The following is an 11,209-nucleotide window of genomic DNA, read 5'->3' on the forward strand; positions in this document are numbered from 1 at the left end:
CACAAACATTCAATAAAGGCTGTACGGGCAGGGAAACAGACAGCTGACAATTTTGCCCGAGAGAACTAGCTGGGGCAGAGAAAGGGGGTGAGGAGAGACGAGGGAAAGGCAGGAAGGGAAAAGAAAGAGACAGGGTTGGGGCGAGCATGAACGGCCAGAATTCTGGCCATTTTCTCGGAAGCATCCTGGCCAGCATCGCTCAGAAAGATGCTTGCATAAGATTCCTTATTCTCCCTGCAGTGTAGATAAAAGGAATCTAGGAATCAAATTTTCAGTGATGGCTGGAAGTTTGAATACAAGGGAATGTTTGTCATTTTCCAAGTAAGAGTCTCTGGGCTCCTTGTAAACGCATCCAAGGACAGAGGGCTAAGTTTCGCTATGTGATCTTCCCCCTTTGTTCACACTGCACGAAGAGGGAAAACACTGGACTTGGCTTTACCCAGGCAAGTGTCATCCGCATCCTCTCGACTAGATGCAGGAGGCAGTGGATGATGTGCATGGGAAATGGGTTGACTCTCAAGTCAGTAACTAAGTGAGCAGCACTTCTAAGTGGATCTCTCCATGCCCCAGCAGTGAGCACTGAACGAGGCTGAACCGCCTTTTTTTTAAAGCCCTAATCCAGTTTAGGGTACAACGTCCATGAGGACCCTTAGGATGGAGAGAAAAGCATCTTTGCTATAACTGATGCTTAGGGAACCAGCAGGCTCAGCACCTGGGGTGTCCCTACTGCTCCCACCTAGTGATGGATATACACACGTCTACCGCAGTTTGGTTTACGTGTTTACTTCTGCTGTCCCAACATAACCCATTAATACACAGAAATGGTAACGTGTTTGCCAAACAAGCATGGGGACCTGATATAGGGTGCCAGCACAGAAGCTTCTCTTAGCCCAGTCCGGGAGAAATCTCACTCAACATATGAACATCTCACCTTCTCCCTGGGTTGTCTTAAATGCTATCACTCCCACACACACCTGCCTGCCCTCCTCTCTGCGATCAGCATCACAAAAAAAAAAAAAAAAAAAAAAATTGATGTTTCAACCCTTTGTCACTCTTTCCTTGCAGCCATGACAGGACTTGTCGTTCCCCCGATGTAAAGTGGAGAAGGAACTGCTTTCTCATAGCACATAACTACTTATTCTAATGGACCAGTTACAAGGAAGCACTCTGAACTTGTTGGGGCAAGTTGCGCCCCCAAGTGGCCATGTTGGACAGATTTGGGAAGGCAAAGAGCTGCCATCTTGGTCTCTCATTTAACAGTAACTACACAAACTGACCCCTTTGAAGACAAGAAGAGACAAATGTCATTGACGTGGTCAGTGCTAAGAGCAGAAACACAATTCTTTGTTATGAACGTTATGAAAAACACCTTCCTATGTTTGTAAAATATTTAAGAAAAACATTGGCAAACATTCATGCTTAATATTTTGGATACTATTTGTTTTTCTTTGTAGGAAAAAAAAGTTAAAAGTTTCTATTTTCTATGAATCCTTTCAGATACCAATTTAGTTTATGCAGAAAAAAAATGAACAAAACAGGGTACCAGCATGGAAGACTTTCTTAAAATGAAACCTGAATCGAATGAGGAAATGTTGTATGTGTGTTTGCTTATACTTTAAGCTCTTTAAAAAAAAAAAAAAACAAAAAACAAAAGGGAAAAAAATTTAAAATGTTTTACAGTTATTTAAATAAATAAACGTGTAACTTATTGTAAGTAGAAGTAGAAATTAAGACCTTTTTTTTTTTTTTTTAAAGAAGAGAACGATTTCTCTTCCCAATGTAAAATGAAATTGACACAAACAGGTAGTGACGAGTTTTAAAGGTGTGTGGTTATTACAGTTGCTTATTAGATTCTTATCCTACACCCCGCATTCCCCCCTCTTTTTACATCGTTTTATTGGCCTGTGCACAAGAACATGAAACTTGTGCAGTTTCCCACTGAACAGTCCACCACAAAACCAGACTCCGATAAACGCCAGACACAAACACTCCCACCCATCACTTCATCCCCAGAGCTGCTTTCCAATTCACAGATCACTGTGGTGTCCATTCTTGGTGAAGCATTATTTAAAAAAAAAAAAAAATAAATAAGAAAATTCTTCCCTGAGCGATGCAGGGAATCCCCAACGTTACCGTCTCAGCTTTGAACATCCCTAGGCAAGAAGTTTCCCACCTCTAAGAAAGGCCAAACTCGCGTGACTACACTAACCAAGGGCTCTTGAGAAATTTTCTCTGACAGAGCTGTACAGCTCTTTGGGTGGAAGACTCAGGTACAGAGGTAGGAAGCTCCATAGAGCTTTACAGAAAGACTTTGGGGAGATTGGCTGTGTTTCTTGAACTCAGTCTTCGGCTGTTTCTTTTCTCTGCCAGTTTCCTTTTATATTATAAACTCTCTAGGAAGAGCATGTCTCTCACCCGACACTCTTTCTGGGAGGAGTGGGATGGGGTGACCAAGAGAGAACTAAAAAATCCCTAAACCCCTCTTCTACTGCCCAAAGACACAGACGCTGGGATTCCTGGGAGATTGGGAGATTAATGGCAGCTGTGTTCCAAGTGGTGCAGTTACGCAGCCTGCCCTGGAGTCCCGGGGCTACCTACCTAGTTTTTAGCGGCGGGGGGAGAAAACCTTGCAGTAGTTGCTAACAGTGGTAGACTTTTGAAAATGCGTGTGGTCTTGGAGATGCATCTAGACTGGCTTGCCGATAGGATGTTATGATTTTCCAGGTCAGGTGTCTTCTCTCTGATTGTGAGACTTAGCTTGGGGTTCTTGGGTAGGCTTTGAGCGCCGGAAGTTGATGCAGCTTTCATGGACAGAACACATCATTAGAACTTCTGAGCCAATTTTAGATGACCCTTTCATTGCCTGACCGGTATGTGTACTCACTTACCCTACCCTCGACTATCCTGTTTTTTAGTTTGGTCTGAAGTTATACAATACGACATTTTTTTTCCTATGCACATGAAGAATCCACAATTTTAGAAACCTGGCACGCTCATAACTCCTGCTGACAGTCCTTCATAGGCAGGGCTCACAGCGCCAAAATATACGGAAATGCATGAGAAAAAACTTCCCTGGCTTAACAATCCGGTACGGAGGGGAAAGAACGTGTGGAATACAAACGTTACCATCCCAAAATGGAGGCAGAACAAAACTAAGCATGCTTAGAGCTGGATTTGAGCCAATCCAACAAAAAGGACTTTTTTTTTTTTTTAAAGTAGCATAGCTTTTAGAACCCGTGATTCTCTCTTGCATGAAGATTAGTACAGTACTGTCTTCAGAGTGATCGTAGACTCTGTCAGTAGCATCACCCGGCACGAAGACTGTGTGTAACTAAATACCGGACATCCTTGACCACTCACTAGGACCTCGGCAGCCACAGATCTATTTAATTGTACAAATGTGTGTAAGGATTATTTTTTAGTGTATTAATAAATTAAAAGCAAAGCCACTCTGTCCTCTTTAGTCATTGCTATTAAATGATTCTGGTCCCAAGTTATTTTTGTGCCACTTGGCAGACAAGTATCTCTATAGGTAATGGCAAAAATTCTGTTCTTTTTTTTTTTTGAGAGGAACTGTGTAAGATTTTCCATTTAAAGGGACAACTTACTTCATTATTTATCTCATTTCTTTTGTTGCAGCATTGAAATTCTTCCCAGTTTTTCTTTGCACATTTTCAACATGCATGGTTTGAAAACCATTACCTTTACCTTTTGTACAGTAAGGTCTCATTTCCAAACTGTATAGTTTTGTTGTTGTTTGTTGTTGTTGGTTTTTTTTTTTTTTTGCTTTGTCAGTTACATACAGTATAAAGTTGCTATGCACAGAGCTTTTTGTAAAGACGGCTTTTTTGTTTACTGTTTTTAATGGTCTTCCTTATGAAAAAATAACTTGTTTGTAAAATGAATATGTCTACTTCAGTTTTAAACTTTAAATTATCCTAACAAAAAAATAAAATTTTTGTACTGTAAAGATGATCTTTGCCTTTTTGTGTGTGGAGGGGAGGGCAGGAGAAATTCCGTTTGGGAGCTGTTCATGATTTGGTGGTGGTGGGGGGCGGGTGACTTCCAATCACTCAACTTTTCCTCTGGTTAAGGAAGACTTACCCAAAATTTTGCTCAGATGGAAGTATGATATCAAGGTGATTAATTAGAGAAGAGATATTGTGATGTTAGGCCAGTTTTCTGCATGTATTTGTCATGTGTCCACAGACCAAATTCCTTCATAATCCTCTCCAGACCCAAGGGAGTCTGTCTGCTGTGTTGGTGCTGAATGTATGGAATTCTTGAGGTCGTTAATCTACTGTGGGTTGAAACCATCTATTGAACAAATGTAAGTTGATATGTCAGACACTGGATGAAGAACTGGAGGCACAAAAACTCAATGCCTACCCTTAAGTCATAGGGAAGAAAGGAGACACACTTCTCTGGGACAGTCAGAGCTAAAACAGGTGAGATAGCTGTGCCCTCATTGAGCCTCTGAAAGTCAGTCATAGCTGTCACATGACTTTTGGGTGTGAATCCTAGTTTTCCCACCTGCCAATAGAAGGAAGGCGCAAAGAAGGCCAGGCACTCTCAGGTACATCATCCTTAAAGAGGGGGAATCAGAGCTTGGCTATGCCTAGAGTCAGTTGACATCTGCATCTCAAGGACCAGAGCTGTACCTCTCAAGGGCTGAGGAGAGAAACAGACATGGCTCAGGATTTACTCTGCCTGTTTGTGGCTAAAACAGCGAATAGCACTGGGACCATTGTACCCTTTGGTCCAGGGAAAACTGAGTCGAACAGTAGATGCCAGGCCCAGGAGGTAGTTTTCTAGCATCCATGAGCTTGGTGGGGAGTGACCTATGTAGGGATGTCATGGTCCCAGTTCTTAGGATGATAAGCCCTAACAACAGTCTGAGTTCTTCCCAATAAAACATTAATAAGAATGCTTGTAATCATAGGCTGGACCATCTGCTGTGCTGTGGCTTTGACTTTTGAGGACAAAGCTCACATTGTTTTCAAGTCCAGATTTTTGCAAGTCCAAGAGTTGGAGGCCATGGAAAATTGCTTTTAAGACAAGAACGAGGCCAAAATGACTACTAGTATCAAGTCCAACTATTGACCATTTCTGAACTGAGAAAGAGCACAATGGCTACATAGACTCATGAGCAATACAAGGACTGAGACCTCGGGAGTTTGGAATGTTGTGACCGTTAAACCTTAATAGCATCACTAGCGAGGTAGCCCAGGGCCCCAGGGGGCTTGCTGCCCTTATAAAGAACCTAAATCTGGTTCCCAGCACCCACACAGGACAGTTCACAGCCACCTGAACTCCAGATCCAGGAGATCCAATGCTGTTTCTGACTTTATGAGGACCCACAAACATGTACACAAACATAATCATATGTAGAAGATATCAATAGCCCTACTACAAAAAGTAAGGGTAATAACTAGGCCAAAGGAAACACTAATCTTCTGCCCTCTGTTCTGTGGAGGAGCAGAATGAATGCGAGTCTTGGAAGCCGGAAGACCTGAGTTCCAATCCTAGCCCCACCTTTCACTGTAACTGATTCTCAGCAAATTATACTTATGAATTTCAATTTCCCCATCTGTAAAAGTGGAGGGGAGAGCTTCACGCCAAGACCCTTGTCTTCTCAAGATTGTGGTGAGGTTTAAATAAAAACAACGAACGTGAAGTCAGACACAACAAGTGTTTAGTTCCATGTGTCATTGTTTCTTTTCCTGTAGCCTGTGATTAAAAATTTGTATGTGTTTATCGGAAAAGCCATGCATCACTCTTTCTTTACAAGGTCTCCTTGGCTGCACAGAAAAGAAGATTATTAATTAGTCAGTGTCTGTGAAACAGACATGTTTGGATCAGAGTGTCGGAATAGCACCATTTACGTCACAATTCATGAGCTGGCAGCTTCTTCAACTGGATCCATTGACAAGATAAGGCTCCTAACACTTGTACTCCCGTCTCCTGAAAGTTGGGGAGAGCGGGGAGGTCTTAGAGGACCTAGTCCTGTGAAGTGGGCAAGCCTCTCTGGAGAGGGGTAGCATAGGAAAAACTGGTCAATTTTCATGGTGTGTGTGTGTGAGTGTGTGTGTGTGTGTGTGTGTGTGTGTGTGTGTGTGTATGTATGTGTGTGAGTGTGTGTGTTTCGCATACATCAGTTAAAGGAACTCCAAAGTTTATCCCTTTGAAATTAGTCAGTGAATTACTACAATTCAGCCTAAGTCCCTCATCTTTTTTGAGTGTTGTGGTTTGCATGTGAAATGCCCCAACAGCAAATTTATGTGTTTGAATACTTGGCTACCAGCTGGTGGCGGTGCTTGAGAAGAGTGTGGAACCTTTGGGAAGTAGCACCTCAAGAAAGGAAGTAGGTCATTGGGAGGTGGGCCTGGAAGACACTTCCCTGCCCCACTTCCTGTTTACTCTCCGTTTCCTGACTGCCAACCCTCTCCCTCCCCAGCGAGATGGACTATACTCTCTAGAACTCTATGCCAAATACAGGTCTCTTCTCAGCTTGCTTTCTGTCAGGTATTTTGGTCATAGCAATGAGAAAAGTCACTAATGTTCCCTGGAAAGAGAAAGGTAAGAAAATAACTTCACGCAGACAAAGGTAGCATCCCCAGGCCTGCAAAGGTCATAAAACCTCCAGCAAGAAGCCTCTGCCTGGTGGAGGCCCTAGGGGCGTGGCCCACAGGCCCTGTATCCCAATGCTGGTCCTATCTACTTTTCTGATCTCACTGAAAGGTGCCGTTCCTCTGTGTTCTCGTTGCTTTTAAACAGCACCATCCATCACTGTAAATTAATGCTTTTACTATTGACTATATTGATTTTGACTCTTCGTACTTTGTGAATTTCTTCGATTAAAACAAGCACATATAAGAGCATGAGAATGTGGTCTTTAGTTTTAGCATTGTGCAAAATCCAGCCCAATTAAAATTTAAGGAAAATACTATGGAATGGACTTTCAAGAACACACTCTCTCTCTCTCTCTCTCTCTCTCTCTCTCTGTGTGTGTGTGTGTGTGTGTGTGTGTGTGTCTCTGTGTCTCTTCTCTCTCTCTCTCTCTCTCTCTCTCTCTCTCTCTCTCTCTCTCTCATTAACACAAAGTTCTTAATTTCCAAATCAATTTCACAAATTTGAGAAGCGCCAGACTATGGGGCTGAGAATGGGAAGGAAAAATTTGGTAATCGACGAATTGGTCCTCTCTTGAGTAATCAGGGTTTGGCTGAATGTGACTGCCTGTGCTCTGCAGCTCTGTTTCAGTAAAGGAACTCTCCATGTCTTATTCCAAGCATTTCATTCTTGCCTCTGAATTATGTTCATATCCACAAATCCCAGCCAAGGGCCCATTGAATAATTGTCCCCACATGTAACATTTTCCTGGTGATGTTTTCCTTGCCTTCATCCTGTGAAATATAGAAATGTGTTCCCAATTATTAGCAGAACCATCTGGTAACTGCAGTGTATCCCTCTCAGTCAGATGGACTGTTGGATAGAACTCAGTCACATTTGACACCATCTAAGCAACAGGACTTTTATAATTACCTTACAATACACTGGCTCACCTGCAACCAAGGTGATCGTATTTTGTAAGCCAACAAGCAGAACTTGTGACTTGACAAACACAAATAGGTCCACAGCTGGGCATGTCATAGGTGTCCACGTCACAAGTAACAAGAGTCATGTGCCCCCTACTGCCCTGGTGTCTTTGTTCCTCTTGCTTTGGGAAACATAGAACAACTGGTTTATATCTTGCTGCCTTGGTTGCTGCATGTGGCTGGGGCCCAAGAATCTATCTCTTCCCGGCATTACTGAGTGGAAAGAGATGGGCACCAAAACTAGCTAGCTCTTCAGAGAAACTTACCCCTGGCTTTTCAGAAAAAAAAAAAAACCAAGACATCTCTTCATGTAAAATAAGCATCTTACAAAACTGCCTTCTCCTCAGGCCCATGGAGATGGCATTCTGGTAGTTATGCTCAAGAGGGATGTGTGTATACCAGACTAATTTCTTCTTTGTTAATTCATCTTTTACTGACTCCTAAGTTTATGAGCCTGTGCTAATTAGCATGGATAGTTCCCATATTCAGTGACACTCTTTTCTTCTCAATTATGTGACTGTTGTTGCTATGAGAAAGCAGAATAAAAGATAAAATGAAAAGGGAGAATGGAATTTTATATATATATATATATATATATATATATATATATATATATATATATATATATATATATATATTCTTTAAACTAAACGCAGAGGATTTCTTAGCTGCGCCATCTGTGCTGGCTTAGAGCTGGGTACCAAGCTGAAGATAAATTTAGTTAAGTAAACTGTCAGAGGACTTGGGCACAGGACGAAGTAAAAGAGAAACAGGAAACAGCACTGAGATTCCATCCCGTAAGATACATTTTGATGTAGGAAGTGTGGCGGGGGTTGTTCCTTGGTGGGAAGACAGGCAGCGTGATGGATGGCAGCGATGCTGGGGAAGTGACAGCAGAACCTGGAGCCCCACCTTGACACTCATCAGAACGGCAGAGCAGAAGAGCCCTTGGCAGAGGCAGCAGCTAGAAGAGGCGGGGAAGGGACAAGGAGACATGAAGCCCCAGGCAAATGCTTCTGGTCTCTCACGGATGCACGGGGCTGCCCTCTGCCTATTGGAGGACTGTGCTGCCAACATGAATACTTGAGGGAATAAGTCAGTGAAGAATGCCTTCCCCAGTGTGTTCTAAGTCGACTCTCTAAAAACCAAGGGCTTCGGCATCAGTAATGAAGAAAGCGGCATACACCTTATATCCTTTTGTGTGGTCTTTCCTCAAGTATGAGCGGAAACACCAGGTGAGCTCACTTACAATTCCTGCTTTCTAACCAGGGACCCATGTTTCCAGGTCTTCACACATATGCTGTCCTTGGCAAGGCTTATCAAGGGCATACAATACTGTACCAGGGTGTGCCGGGCAGGTGAGAGCTAACTAAGGTCAGCAGCTGTCTTAGAATCATGCAGTGGCCCATTTTCCAATGCTATTACAGGAGCCTAGGTACTAATAGAGAACAGGGGTTTACTTGCAGTTTTGGAAACTACAAATCCAACACTGGGCAACCCCATCTATCCCAGGCCTGGCAGTGAATGTGACATCACAGTGAGAGAAACACATGTTGAAGAGATACATGACGAGACAGGAAGCCAGAGAGAACTGGGGCCTGGGTTTGCTCTTTTATTTTTATTTTTATTTTATTAATTTATTCGGATTACAACTCAATTGCCATCCTATCACTTGTATCCTCCCATTCCTTCCTCCCTCCCTCCCTCCCGCTTTCACCCTATTCCCCTCCCCTAGGTCTATTACCGAGGGGGACCTCCTCCTCCACTATATGGTCATAGGCTATCAAGTCTCATCTTGGTAGCCTGCTTATTCTTTCTTTGAGTGCCACCAGGTCTCCCCCACCAAGGGGAGCTGGTCAAATATGGAGCCCCAGAGCTCTTTTCATAATGACTAAGTCTTATAGAAATCAGCAGGTGTCTTGTGAGGACTGCATGGACATTGATCCCACTCAGAAGACAACTACCTGATGACCTAATTGCCTCACACCAGACTCTACCGTTTACAGAGTCTGTCATTTCCCAACAGCCCCATGCTCGCTGGGGACAGACCCTCCAGCACTCCAGCACTCACACCACATCCAAACTACCAAACCCTAGTCATCAGCTGATGGTTTGTGTCAGCGTTTGGCCCCAATTGAGATTATTTATTATTATTATCATCATCATCATCAATATTATTATTATTGATGCATAAAATGGACCAGTGCCTCCATACCTCACAGGACTGTTGTAAGAAGGAAAAGAGTCGATTCCACTGAACACACAAAACCCAGACTAGGACTCGATGTGTGCCCATAGAGTTCTGTGTTCTTGAATATGAATCAAGGCATGGGGCCTCACTAGACAGTGAGTGTTTCCAATTCTCGCTGCTGAGCATCCGGCCATCGGGAGGAAACTGGAAAGGCCTTGCTGAAACACGTTAGACTAAAGTCAAAGTCCTGGAGGCAGTTTTCTTTCTTTCTTTCTTTTTTTCCCTCTGATGACAATAACAGCAAGAAGGATATTTATCAAAGTGAGTCAAATGAAGATGTACTTACAGGCTTGAAGCGACAGAACTCCTCCAAAACTACAGTGTGATAGTGGCACTGCTCTAGCAAACAGATTGAATCTTCACTGACACCCTGTCCAGGGAGCAGTGTCAACACTGGCCTGGGGATTTCTCTGAAGATCCTTAGAACATCTGCAATCAAATGACCTTCTGTGAAAGGACTTACCCCAGGGGACAGTGAGAGTGAGGGGGGGGGGTGTGTGGGCGGGGAGAAGGGTTCCCTCAGTCTTAAGAGCAAACATTGGAGTCTCTGAGAAGAGAAGAAACCTTCACTCAAGACCCTTAGCATCAGCTCCTGCCTCTGTTTCTTATCTACGGCTCTGCCACACGAATCTCAGACTTGTAAGCCTCACACCTACGTGAACCAGCTCCTTAAACTAGACCAGTCACTCTCTATGGTTGTCTCTCGGTCTCTAGGTGTCTGGTATGTGCCTCTCTGTCTCTGTCTCTGTCTCTCTCTGTCTCTGTCTCTCTCTCTCTCTCTGTCTCTCTCTCTCTCTGTCTCTGTCTCTCTCTCTCTCTCTCTCTCTCTCTCTCTCTCTCTCTCTCTCTCTCTCTCTCTCTTTCCTGCCTTTCTTTGAATAACCCTGACAAATACATATATTTAAAGCAAGCACCAAGGTGTCTGTGTGTCCATGAGGGTGGGTGTGAGTGAATGTACCTGTTTATGTGCATCTGTTTGTGTGTGTGTTCACTTTATGTGTTTGTTCATCTGTTCATGTTGATGGGTGTGTAAGTACACACCTGTGCAAGGAGACCAGGGGACAACCTCCAGTGTCATTCTTATGGCCACCCATCTTTTAATCTGAGATACAGTCTTTTATCATCTTGAAATTTGCTGATTAGGCTCAGCTAACTAGCCAGCAAGCCCCACACATCCTCTTGTCTCTGCCTCCCCAGTGCTGGGATTATCTGCGCACATCTGGCATTTGTTTGTTCGTTTGTTAATGTGGACTCTGGAATCTAAGTGCTCATAAAGCAAACACTTTACTGACTGAGCTATATTCTTAACCCCTACCAAGCAGATTTGGTTGTATGAAAATCGCATCTGAGTAAAATCTTTCTA

The 11,209-nt window shown here is 43.4% G+C and overlaps 1 protein-coding gene across 1 annotated transcript in view; it reads left to right on the forward strand.

Moving 5' to 3' along the window:
• Positions 1–2,061, forward strand: part of Ebf2 (EBF transcription factor 2) — a 202,087-nt gene extending 200,026 nt beyond the window's left edge. The window contains exon 16 of the mRNA XM_051160756.1: positions 1,066–2,061. Within this exon, the coding sequence (XP_051016713.1) occupies positions 1,066–1,097 (32 nt within the window). The 3' untranslated portion in view covers positions 1,098–2,061. The remainder of the gene's footprint in view (positions 1–1,065) is intronic.
• The last annotated feature ends 9,148 nt before the right edge of the window (positions 2,062–11,209 follow it).

Source organism: Acomys russatus, chromosome 18 (genome assembly GCF_903995435.1).
Source record: "Acomys russatus chromosome 18, mAcoRus1.1, whole genome shotgun sequence".
Classification (NCBI taxonomy): Eukaryota; Metazoa; Chordata; class Mammalia; order Rodentia; family Muridae; genus Acomys; species Acomys russatus.